Source organism: Myotis davidii, unplaced genomic scaffold (assembly GCF_000327345.1).
Source record: "Myotis davidii unplaced genomic scaffold, ASM32734v1 scaffold663, whole genome shotgun sequence".
Lineage (NCBI taxonomy): Eukaryota > Metazoa > Chordata > Mammalia > Chiroptera > Vespertilionidae > Myotis > Myotis davidii.
In genome coordinates this window covers 4,057,340-4,070,752 of record NW_006295816.1, presented here as the reverse complement: position 1 = coordinate 4,070,752, position 13,413 = coordinate 4,057,340, and the positions used below count along the sequence as shown (strand labels likewise).

The following is a 13,413-nucleotide window of genomic DNA, read 5'->3' as shown; positions in this document are numbered from 1 at the left end:
GGAATTGAAGCCATGTCTGTCTTATATCAAAGTCCATCCTCTTATCCACTATTCTATAGGCTTTCAGTATGCACATTAAGAAATCGTAACTTCAACATGTTCCTATTTCTCCCTGTAGAAATTATTATATAAAATCAAAAACCAGCCCTGACTGGTTTTGCTCAGTGGATAGAGCATCGGCCTGCGGGCCCAAGGGTCCCAGGTTCAATTCTGGTCCGGGACAGCCCCAGTGAGGGGTGTCAGGAGGCAGCCAATCAATGATTCCTTCTCATCATGGATGTTTCTCTCTCTCTCCCTCTCCCTTCCTCTCTGAAATCAATAAATATGTTTTAAAGAATAACGACAAACCAGAGAGGGGGGTACAGAGGGACCCTATTTGGAGAAACTTCTGCAGATGCTCTGGGCTTAATTAATAAGCAAAAAAGCAGACCCACAGTGAACCCTCTGTGGCGTCATCAGTAGTTAAAGCAGGTGCCACCAGGCGACCGCCATCGTGTCTGTAAGGGACACGCTCTCCCTGCAGACATTCGTCACTGCTGCTGGGGCAGCTTTCTCACTCTTTTCCTGTTAAAGAAAGCCACAGGCTGGTGCCTGCTCCTCCTGTTGTCATGCCTTGTGGACGGTAGTTCGGAAGCATTGATTGCTGTTCAGGCTTTATCTCCCGGCATTCTCCCTCTGCAGGTGGAAGTTCAATGGAACGGATGTTGACACGGGCATGGATTTCCGCTACAGTGTGGTGGAAGGCAGCTTGCTGATCAGTAGCCCCAACAGAACCCGCGACGCGGGGACCTACCAGTGCGTGGCCACCAACGCCTTCGGGACCGTGGTCAGCAGAGAGGCACCGCTGCGGTTCGCCTGTAAGTAGCCGCTGCGTCGCGCAGCCAACGACGTGACGTAGGGTATTTGTGCCGCGGCACCCATCCGCCCTCACACAGTGTCTTTCAGAAATCGAAGAGGCTTTCATGTGTTATACGCCGGCTCACCCTTCTCGCGCGTTCTGGGAATAGCGTGTTCGTAGGATAAACTGTAAATCCGTGTGGGGAGGTAGCTGCCTTCTGCTTTTCTGACCATTGAGATGGTTGGATTATGTCATGGTTGCGTTATACGCTTCTCAGTACACACATCAATGAACACACGCTCTGATGTACACACGTGTAAGTTCACGGGCACAAACGTTACACACTATAAAGCGTGTGTAGAAATAAGCAAATGAACTGCCATTAACTTACTACTAAATGTGACGTGTTTAACCATAAAGCTCAGTGAGAGAAGACCATGATAATCTATTAATTCTGTAATCCTCTCGTTTTTTCTTCTTACAAAAGTTAAGGACGTTTTTAAAACAACTATGATAACAGAAAATGAAGACAATGAAAGTTACCTTTCTATGATACCTTTTATATTCCTAGTTTAGAGCATTTAAAAAACAACCTGCCATCTCTTAAGACCACCAGCTCATAAAAGTTCGGGAGACTGTCGGATATGGGAGGAAGTGGAAGTCAGGAGTAGTGTGGGGTAAATGAAACCCACAGGCGAGCACCCCAGGGGTGGTGGGGGGGAGGGTAGGGAGTGAGCACAGAGGTTGGGGGATTGATGATCACCGGTTTTGAGGATTTATGTATTTGCACATGATCATACATTTCCTTGTGTAAAATCCCCACTCACAGAGTGTGGCGGTAATGTCTAAGGTTTTATAGTTACAAATTCTGTGAGCAGTAACACTAGAATATTCTCATCAACAAAATCCTCTCCGGAAACCCAGCATCAAGTACACCTACTGTCCAGCGCTGAATCTATTATTGCTGTTTGGTGGCATTTTTATTAGCCGGGAAATGAATTTGCTGAGTCCTGGGCATGTGTGGGACTCCAGGACCACTTGATGTCTTCCCAACACGCGTGGGTGTGCAGAATAATGGAGGGAATGTGTCCAGCTAATGCTTATTCCTCTTGGTGTAATACATGCCTCATAGCCATACTTACTGCTTAGTAATGACAGATGAATTTTGTTGGGTTCATTTTGGAAAATAATCATAGAATCGATGGCGCTTAGTGTAGAAAAATCTCTGTATTCAATTACTCTTGTACTTATTTGATTTTGGGATTTCATCATGTAGGAAGTTTTTCAAAACAACAGTGCTAACCACAACAAAGGGATTGACTTTGCATTACCGGCTCTTAGTTTCTCGCCCTTATGACATTTAAAAAGCAAACTACCGAGGCGTACGACTACCCTGGTGTAGAAATCCAGGCATTTCTGCTACCAAAAGGCCCATCTGAAGGACAGACGCTCACTGAAATGCTGTGGTTTAGCCACAGCAAAAGCTCCGCCACTCATTTTGTGGGCGAGGTGGCCTGAGGGCCGGTGTCTGGCACCCATCTGCTCATCCCCCCTCAAGTGTGACGTGGGCATCCTGCCCCCGGAATCCTGGGCTGACAACCACCCAGCTTCGAAAATTCTACAACCAGAGAGCTCAGGCCTCCCCTGCAAGCACCCATCAGACCCACCCCGACCGCCCGGTTGGTCCAGAGCGCAAAGCTCACCCGACATCTCCGCCTTCAAACAGCTGACGCCCCCCTGTGCCCGCTCACTGTGAGGCTCTCGCCGGGCTTCTAAAGCTGTGATCATGGCCCTTTTCCCTCCCAGGCACTTAATTCACAGCCTTCTTCTACTCAGCACACCCCGTCATGCTCCTTGTGACCACATAGGACTGTACTCAGTTCCCCGCGGGCGCTTTGACCTTGAGAAGGACACGGGGACAGTGGCAGCCCACGCTGGGGCCTTGTTCTCAGGAACGCCCCCGACACCGACAGTCACTTTTGTTAAGGCCCCAGTCCTGTGTTCCGACCTTGTTTTGAACACACAGTGACGTGAAATCTGAGGATTGATTTCTCATCAGTGTCTGCACCCTGAGCCCCCCAATCGCACCATCACCCTGAGCTAAGAGGATCGCCTTACCCACCTGGTCACCTCCGGACAGTGCCCCTTTGCGTCATCCACGTTGAAATTGTTTTCAGTCTTTTTGTATCTGACATATTGATCCCCCTCCTTCGGTGTCAGATAAACTTGGACAGGCCTGTGTCCCGTCCAATCACTGATACAATGTGTGCACCTGGACGGGGCCCTGCCAGGAGACAGCGCCCCCTAAGATGAGGCTGAACTGTACAGTCATGTTGTTCGCATCCTCTCCACTTAGCAGCAAGTGTACCCGAACGTGCTACGGCTGACCCCGTCTGCCTGCTCCCGCGGGAGGTCTTGAGCGTCTTTGCCAAATGCCTCGCTATGACCCTGTGCTTGCCCAGGGTCTCCTTCCACCATCCCTCCCACAGCCGCCAGGGCATCATCTGCTGACTTCCGCGGGCCTGCGGTGCGCCTTAGGCGGCACTGAGAGTAAGTCCGGGTGCACAGCCTCTAGTTTCTCAGGCCCAGCCGTCTTCTGCACAAGGGCCTAGGCGCGTGGGTAGCCTCTGCCCCTTTACGCTTCTGTCCTGCTCGCCACAGCTCCCTTCGGGTCCTTAGTTTTCAGGTAGGTGTGGCCTCCTAAGACAGTTTCCACAGCATCGGGCTCACAAAGAAGCGATTCCCCAGGCCCCACCCCTCCCCGCGCCTCCCTCCTGCCTCTCCGCCTGCACAGCAGCATCCTCTACATCCCTCCCGGGACCCGCCTGGGATGATGGTGCACGTCTGTTCATTTATCACGATTGGACTCCTAGGAGAGTCCGTGTGCTGAGCCGCGACTCCCGGGCAGCCTTGTGTCGCCAGCGTCTGGGACACGTTATACGCGGAAGGAAGGACTTCCTTTACTCATCGCCTGCACAGCCACACAACAAAGGAAATCCGAGTGTCAAGATGGTTTGGGACGATGTCTCTTTCTAACCCCACACCCTTTCTCACCTAGTCATTTTCTGGAGGATTTAACCTCCTGATCCATTCATAGTCTTTAGACTTCCTTTTCCTATTCTTTTTCATCAAAAAGAAGATGAAAGATAGGCCTGTATTCAAAAGGCCTTTTTAAATGGTTGGAATGAGACCCTTTTCCTTCGGATGTAAGAGGAAGCAAGACGATGCCCTCTTTTGAATGTTCCCGAGTAGTTGCTTTCCCCGGAGCGTTCCCATCATCGCGGGGAAAGGAGCATTGCCTTTGACCACAGTCTGAACTGCAATATGCAAGAGAGAATACCCCTTATTTTTACTCATAGGATTTTAGGGCAGAAACACCCTCACGGGTTTCTTGGCCTGTATCCTTTTTCCAAGACGTCAATGAAGATGAGGGTCACTGCATTACTCACTGTTAATTGTGCAGTTTGTTCATGACATTCGAGGAGAGCGGCCTGGGTCCCCAGTTCAGTGCGCCCTGCGTCACACCTGTCGCCTTCACAAGCAACCCATTCATTCTTCCTTATCCACAGGCCACCATTGCAAATCTCATTTAAATACTTCATATCATTGTACCTGGAAGATAATCCTATCAGTTAGACTGTCATTCTTATTTGATGGATTATTTTTGTAATTGTCTTCATGCTGCTCTTGTAGACAGAATTTGTCAATCTCTTGCTTTTAGCATTTGAAAAGAAGGAAATCACATAAGCAAAACTTCTGTTCATGGACAGGATGCCTTTAAGAACCGGCCCCTCCCCCAGTTTCTTCATTCAATATCTTTAAGCTCGAAATCCTCCCTAGATTAGACAGAGCGAGCGTGATTTAAGTCACTGTCGATGAGGTGTGGGCATTTGCATGAGCAAACGGTGTTGTGATAAAATGTGGACCTCACCGCGTTTCCCCTGGCCCCCTGCAGGCGGAGGCCATCAGTAGTCCCTTCTCTGTCACTTGGCCTGTTTCTAATTGCAAGCCACCAAACCCTCTGTCATTCACTCCTGTTCCCCCAGGGGCAAGAGGGCTCAAGGGATGAATCTGCCAGGGTGGGCCCAGTGCCTGGCACTGAGGAAACTCGCAATAATAGCTGCTGAATAAGTGAATAAATAGTAAGATTTGGACGTTCAAGTCACCCGGCTGTGTTTGGGCCTGGAGGTCAGGACCTCCCGAGGGCCCGGGGAGTGCCTGGAGGTGGGTGCCAGCATTTCCAGGAGGCCACTGGGCAGACAGGAGTCCTCTTAGTTCCAGATGAGGGAATGCGTGGGTGGGGCAGGAGGCGGAGCCTAATAAAGAAGTTCCTGTGTGGAAGGCACCAAACCTGGTATGGCGGGTCACTGTGTCCTAAAAACTTGGCCTGGGAGCGGAGTCTGTAGAAGGAAGAGCTATAGCCCATCACCTGGCTGCCCCGCCCCCGTCCCCTGCCTGTACTGTTCTCTGATGTGTAGAAATGGATCCCTTTTAACTAAATTGCAGTGCATGCTTATATACTTACAAAATACCCAAATCACTTGATTTTTTTAGTTGGAAAGTGGGCTTGAGACACGGAGAGACCACTGCCGGAGATGAGAGGGACTGGGATGGAGCCCTGAGCGCCATTCACTTTGGCCCACAGTGTCCCTAAGGCTCCGCCCTCGCAGGGCTGTTAGGAAGATTAAATTACAGATCACAGGCAGAGTCCCCAGGCAGCTTCTGGTGCAAGAAAGTGATACTATAAGGGTTTCTCTACTTTCCTTTCTCTCTTCTCTTCCCCCTTCTTCCCCTCCCTTTCCTGTCTTTCTAAAGTAGGGACGCTAATGTTTGCTAAGGTTTACTAAGAACCTAAAATAGTGGTTGAGAGCACAGGCCTGGAGTTCCATTATCTGGGATGCCAATGAGCTCCTCCTGTAACCCTGCGACCTCCAGCGAGGCCTTCTCTCTGCCTCCATTTCTTTATCCATAAAATGGGGTGAATCCCTCGACTTCCTTTTTGTGTGGAGCAAATCAATGGGTTCTAATAACACTCGTGGATCCCTGCCTGGCTCACGTGGAGGGTTTAGGCCTTGTTGGCTCCAATGATCATTCCACTGTGATTGTGTGGCTCCGTCAGGCCTCGTGCGAAGCGCCTGGAACCACTGTTCAGTTTTCAGCAGAACCCTAGGCGTTATTTTAATTTTTGGTGAGGAACCTGAGGGTGGGTGAGGTGAGCTGACTTTCGCCGAGGGAGCTGTGGGCGGAGTCAGTCCACCTGTCCCCCTCAGACACCTGCAACTACACTTCACTGACAGAACTTACGTTCAAACCGTAGATTTTCGTGGTTGATAAAATGTATTTCTCTGTAGACACAGGAGTGGATTTTTTAATGTGTTGGCAGCCTTTGATGTAGTACATTCATCGCTATTTTTTTTCTTTTGATTTTTTTAGTTCTAGGCTTCCTGGATGCAGTCATAATGCTGATTTACTGTTAACATACAGAAGTGTAATGGTGTATACTGCAATCTTGCATACATTTGTGACTCTAATTTTAATATAATTGGTCTCAGGTTCCATAATGAGAATAATTAATAACACTATTTCTGCTCCAAAAGGTAATATGTAAATTCCCAAATTATTGCAAGGAGGTTGTGAAACATCCTGGATATTGAAATTTTATGGTAAATAACTGAGTTGGTAAACGGTATCCCCAAGCGGTGAATGACATATTATTATAAGTTTCCTCACTCACCGTCATTCCTCCCCCACGTGTGAGAAGGGGCACCTTCGATGCACAGTACTAGGGAGAGCTTTCAGGAGCATCATCCACATCACTCCACATTCTCGCCTGCCACCTGTTTGCCTCACACGCCTTGTTCTGGGCCGTCTTCCTGGACGTTCGGCTGTTTTCTAACAGTTCAGGTCTTCAAAACAAGAGTCAGATGCTATTCATCATCTTGGGTGGTGGTGGTGGTGGGTGACTGTAGCCCTCAGGTAAGTACTCCCTCCACACTCATCAGGCCCAACTAGAGCATTCACTCACCGGCTCCGCGGCTGCGGGAGCTGGTGTTGCCGTGGCCACCGGCAGGGGCTGCTCTTGGGAAGCAGGGCGGGTTGACGTCTGTGCTTATCTCTGCTGGTGCCTGGCCCGGGCGGAAACCAGGCAGGAACACTGCATACACTGCGTGTCCGTCTCCTGAGCCTGCGTCAGGGAAAAGGGACGGAGGAGAGAAAGGGTGGGGAAAGGAGAGGAAGGAGGGAGATACACAAAGGGCACTTTGGGGTGCAGAAGGTACCCGTGCTGGCCTTTGTGACCTTGAGCAGTGAATTGACAAGGATGAGTGTCTTGATAAACAACTCCACTCTAAGGCTGATGTCTGTCAGCTTGGTCAGCCACGTGGCAGCCCACAGTGTTTATGGTAAAAATATCTCCTTTCACCACAGACAGACTCACTGAAAGAAACCTCTTCCCTGGCCACTGCAGCAAGCCCTTCCGAGTCCTCATCTCAGGTGCCCTCTGGGCGTTGCGGCGATCAGAGTGGGCGGAGATCGAGGCCATGGCAACAGAGACCAGGAAAGTGTGGCCCATTGGGAATCTTGTGCCGCATTCCCCTGGGGCTTTTGGCAACCTGGTTCCTGGGCCTTGATCATCGTTCTAGTCACAGAAAACGCCAAATATTCACTGCTCTTCATATTCAGTAATTAGGCCTTAGCTGGTTTGGCTCAGTGGATAGAGCGTCAGCCTACAGACTGAAGGGTTCCAGGTTCAATTCCAGTCAAGGGCAAATGCCTGGGTTGTGGGCTCGATCCCCAGTGGGGGGCGTGCAGGAGGCAGCCGATCAATGATTCTTGCTCATCATGGATGTTTCTATCTTTCTCTCCCTCTTCCTTCCTCTCTGAAATCAATAAAAAATATATTTTTTAAAATATACTCAATCACTCGTTGATTTTTCATAGCCAAGGAATGAAGTGTGCAGTCAAGCAGGACAGTAGCTGGGGTTCCGATCATTGGCCACGCCCCTGAGGAGCTTGTAGGCATTTACTGAGGGAGCTGCTGCAAGAGGCAGTTCTGTTTCCGCGCAGTCGCAGTCGGCGTTGGCAGGGGACTGGAGAAGCTGTGTGTGATTATTTAGATCAATCAGAACTCCATCAGCTCAGGAACATTTGGGTGGCAGAACCGAAAACATTGATCAGGGGGGGCTTTGATCTTCAATAAAAGAGTGAAATTTTCAAATTGAATAGTTGGAAGAAATCAGAGCAAATCTTGCTGAATTTCTGAAATAACGCTTTTGATAGATTATTCCCGCCACTCATTATAATTCTAAAAAGACAGCAATCAGGACAGTTAGTGTCCAGTGAGAACTTTAGAAGGTAGAAGACTGGGTGGTGCACGGCCGTGCTGTTGGTTCTGGGGCCATGGGTGATTGCGAATTGCGATGTAACGAATAATTGAGAGCCACAGGTGTGCACCATCAGTCTTATTTATGCCGTCCTGGTCCCGTCCACAAAGCCTGTTCCTGGGCAGACACTAGGAGTTGTAGCTGTTGGCCTGTCAGGTGTATCTCCTTCCAGTTACACATGGTGCTTGGCTTTTTCTGACTGACTTCTCTCGCTCAGCGTGGTGGTCTCCAGGGCCACCCATGTTGCTGCGATGGCAGTATTTCTTCTTTTCCTGTGGCTGAGTAGTATTCCGTTGAATATTTGCCCCACATCTTCTGTACCCAGTCCTCTGTCACAGAGCATGCTGGTGGTTTCCATGTCTTGGCCGCCATGAATGATGCTGCATGAAACAGGGGTGCATCATGTTTGTCCTTCGAGGCCACCGAACATGTGGTGACTCGCTTACACCATCCCAGGAAACTCACAGGCCACATGGCCTTTCCTGGCCACTTCCATCGAGGATGAGTGAGACCACCTGGGAGTGCGGCCAAGGTGAGCAGCCCAGGGAGCCAGGGCGAGAAGAAGCCTTGATGGAAGTGGGGGCCCCTGGGCAAGGCGTGGGCCACACTGTGCATTGTCCTGGGGAGCATGACAGGGGGCCTGTGCGCAGCCTGACCCGATGCGATAACGAGCACGCCCTCCTGCCTCTCCACAGGCCTCCTGGGACCAGGCGGGCCGGCCCCTTCTGCAGGGCAAGGATCTGACAGGAGCAGCGGAGCTTGCTGGCCTGGCGTCCCTCTCTCTGGGCTTCTTTTTCTAAGTCATTTTCCCTGAACTTGACCCCTTTGTCTGCACTCTAAAGCCCTGGGAACCAGCCATTATCGCACTCAGAGCGCCTGACCTACCTGTGGCCGCGACAGCTCCACGGCGGTCCCCTGTGCGTCCTTACCGCTCCTGCTGTGACATCGCTTCACCGAGGGCAGGCTCCGAGGTCCCCCATCAGCGCCAGGCACGGAGGGCGGGGTCTGAGCAGCCCACTCACCACGAGCTGACGTGCGGTTATGCGGAGCCGGGCTGGTTTGCACTCCGCTGCTCCGGGCCATCCCTTAGAGAACAGAGCAAGCTTCAGGGTCAGTGGTTCATCTCACATTCGGGGGCATCATGAAAAGGAGTGTGTGTGTGTGTGTGTGTGTGTGTGTATGTGTATGTGCGTGCGTGTGTGCCTGTGTGCCGGTGTGTGTATGCATGTGCCCGTGTGTGTGCGTGTATGTGTTCCAAGAACTGCATTATTCTGTTGGATGTTTTATGGGCAATTAAATTCGGAAGTGGCCCCTGACCCTTGTGGATGACACGGCTCCCAGGAACCTGTCCGCAGTGTGTGTAGTTAAAGTTCACACTGTGATCAGAGTAGCGATTTGCTGCCAGACACTTGCCCGGCCTGTGGCACCCACAGTCACAGCTTCGGGTCGTGCACGAACCCCTCCCCAGCGACAGCGCCGGCAGGCCGGGAGCTGGGCCTCAGCCACGAGTCCACGTTTACTCTTAAGATGCGAGGGGTCCACGGACGGAATTCCTTAAGTTCAGCAGATGACCACTTTCTCCTCCTTTTTTAAAATGCTGTCAGCGTCAGGGCGGGCAGTTCTGAATACACGCTGATGAATACTTGTGGAGTAAATGAAGCTGAAGGAATGTCCAAATCGACCAAGGAAAGAGTAGAAGAACAGAACTCCCTTGGTCTTTACCAGCAGCTCAGGAGGTGACATTTCCTCTGAAATATTCTATTTCCTTCAACTGAGAAGCACTATTTTTATATTTTTTTAAATTGGAAAGTACTCTCCAATTTCAATAAAGATGGGTATTAAATATAGTGTTTCTCTTTTCCCTAAAAATCTCATTAAAGAAGTGCAGCCTCACTGTCAATGCCATCTCTTTTTGGTAACAGCTTTATTAAGAGATGTCACATGCGATAATTCAACAATTTAAGACGTCCAACTCAGTTAGTGTGCGGTATATTCACAAGGTGGTGCAACCATCACCACCAGGGAATTTCCAGAACATTCTCATTACCTTAAAAATACACCCTGTCCTCATGACTAGTCGCTCCTCTTCCTCCCAGACCCGCCACCACTACTGCACTTTCTGTCTCAGGCATTTGTCCATCTGGACATTTCCTAGACATGAAATCACGTATATGTGGGCTTTGTGGCTTGTTTATTTCACTTAGCATAATGCTATCAAGTTCGTCGATGGTGTAGCATCTGTTAATCCTTCATTTCTTCTTATGGCCAAATAATATGCCATTGGGTGGAAATAACACCATTTTGTTTATTCATCCATCAGTTGTCGGACATCTGGGTTGTCCCCACTTTGGGGCTGTTTTGAGTAATGCTGCCATGAGCACTGATTTACAGATTTTTTTTTATGTGGACATATGTTTTTATTTCTTCTGGCTATATGCCTACGAGTGGAATTACTGGGTCAAATGGTAACACTATGTATAACATTTTGAGCAAAGTGTTTTCTAAATTGTCTGTGACATGTTATAATGTACTAACACTGTGTGAGGGTTCCAGTTTCTGCACACCCTCACCAAGCTGTTTGTTGCCTCTCTTTTTTATTTTAGCCATCACAGTGGATATTGAAGTAGTATCAGTTCCAGTTTCTGCACACCCTCACCAAGCTGTTTATTGCCTCTCTTTTTTTTTATTTTAGCCATCACAGTGGATATCGAAGTAGTATCATGTTGTGTGTGTGTGTGTGTGTGTGTGTGTGTGTGCGCATGTGCGCGCGCGCGCCCTGACTGGGAATTGAACGTGTGCCCTCTTGGTGCATGGGACGATGCTCAACCAACTGAGCCACACTGCCTGGCTCATATTGTGGGTTTGGTTTGCATTTCACTGATGGCTGATGATGCTGAACAGCTTTCCATGTGTGTATTGGCCATTGGTAACATCTTCGTTGGCGATATGTGTAATCAGACTTTTTGCCTCTTTTTAAATTGGGTTGTTTGTCTTTCCACTGCTGAGTGGTATGTTTTCTTTATATTTATCCTGTGCAAGTTCCTGATCAGGTATATGATTTGCAAATATTTTCTCCCACGCTACAGGTTGTCTTTTTACTCTCATGTTAATGTCATTTGAAGCCCAAAGGTTTTAATTTTGACAAAGTCTAATTTATAGTGTTTGTTGTCATTGCATGTGCTGTTGGTGTCATTGCTAAGAAATCATAGCTCGAAGTCACAAAAACATACTCCTATGTTTTCCAGTAAGGCTTAGAGTGTCTTAATCTTGAGTCTGGATCTGTGTTTCCTATTGAGTTCATTGTTGTGTATGTTGGTGCTGGAATCCAGCTTCTTTCTCTTTCCTAATTTTTTCAAATTCATTCCTTTGCATGTGGACAGTCAGCTTGTTTCAGCATCGCTTGTTGAAAAGATGGTTCTCTCCCCAGGGAATGGTTTTGCCCTTGTCAATACTCTATGCAGCTTACGTGTAAGTCCTCTGGACTCTCGGTTCCATTCCACTGATCTCTATGCCTGCTCTTATGCCAGTACCACACAGCTGATCACTGTAGCTTTATAGTAAGTTTTAAATTAAGACGTGTCATGCCCGGCTGGCATGGCTCAGAGGTTGAGCATGGACCTAAGAACCAGGAGGTCACAGTTCGATTCCTGGTCAGAGCACATGCCCGGGTTGCAGGCTCGATCCCAGTAAGGGACGTGCAGGAGACAGCTGATCAATGATTCTCCTCATGGATGTTTCTGTCTCTCTCCTCCTCTCCCTTCCTCTCTGAAATCAATAAAAATATATTTTTAAAAAGGAGTGCCCATTAATAGCATCATAAGGTCCAAAGCGCGAAATCAATAAAAAATATATTTTTAAAAAGGAGTGTCCATTAATAGCATCATAAGGTCCAAAGCATGATGCACAGACTAAACCACAGACTCTAGCCTACTCGCCCTACAAACAGCACCGGCCTGTGGGCATCATACAGAATTCAAGGCTGACAAGCTCAGGGCTGGCCGATCTTCCATGACGTCACATTGGGAGCCTCGCAGTCTAGTCCAAAGGGTCACCCCAGGCAAGGCAGGGCTCCTGTGTCCCTGCGCCCCAGTCTCAGGTCTGTGTTCTCAAACAACCATTCAAACAAGAATACTTGTCTTTTGATTGATTGATTGACTTTAGAGAGAGAGGGGAAGGGGGAGAGAAGGAGTGTGGGAGAGAAACACCGTTTGCTGTTTAACTTATGTACGCATTCATTGGTTGATGCCTGCATGTGCCCTCACCAGGGATGGAACCGGCAACTTGGACAAATGGGGCGATGCTCTAACCCGCTGATCTGCCCGGCCAGGGCCCTTGTCATTTCTCAGGAGCAGTCACCAGGTACAGGTGCAGGCCAGGCATCGCCTAAATCCCTTGAGAAGTCTTTTCCTCTGAGGCACGGGAGTCCTGAACTGTTAACTAAGGCAGCACCACGGAACACAGGCCAGCGACGTCCATTAGTCACTCTTCGCAGAGCTGCGGAGAAGCCATTGCTGCCATTCCATGACCGAAGGGGCCTCAGGGGGCTTCCTCGGACCCAGGCCACTGCCCCCCAGGCCAGCGTTCCTCCACAGGGCGCTCTCTCAGCCACCTCCCCAGACTTCATTTCCAGGTCATCAGGAGATGGGCGTGCGTGGGGCTTGGTGATCCGGGTGGGCGTGGCACATGAGTGGCAGCTCCCCCTGCCTCTTACTGAGCTGCGGTCTCCAGGTCCGTTTATGAAAACAGGCCCGTGTCCGCCTCAGCTGCGCGGGGCAGTTGTGTCTCATGGGAAAGGCGGTCTGCACGGAGCTCTCCCCTGCCTGTGAGTGAGCGGTGGTTTGGGTGTCTTTTTTTAATTCTCATTTAGTCATCCCATAGATGGATAATAGAGATAATAATTAGTCAGTGGACTACCTCAAGGTGGAAAAAACAGCCCTGGCCTATTTGCTCAGTGGTTAGAGCATCTGCCCTCAGACCGAAAGGTCCCAAGTTCGATTCCAGTCAAGGACATGTACCTCGGTTGCAGGTTCGATCCCTGCCCTAGTCCAGGCCTGTGTGGGAGGCAACCAATCAATGTATCTTTCTCAAATCAATGTTTTTTTCTCTCTGTCTCTCCCCCTCCCTTCCACTCTCTCTAAAAATCAATGGGAAAATATCCTCCAATAAGGAATAACAAATAGAAAATAGGCATGG

At 49.4% G+C, this 13,413-nt stretch overlaps 1 protein-coding gene across 1 annotated transcript in view; it reads left to right on the top strand.

The window, feature by feature from the left end:
• The window catches only part of CNTN4 (contactin 4), a 332,854-nt gene that overhangs the window by 205,662 nt on the left and 113,779 nt on the right, over positions 1–13,413 (top strand). Inside the window, exon 4 of the mRNA XM_015568361.1 lies at positions 682–857. Coding sequence (XP_015423847.1) covers positions 682–857 — 176 coding nt within the window. The remainder of the gene's footprint in view (positions 1–681; positions 858–13,413) is intronic.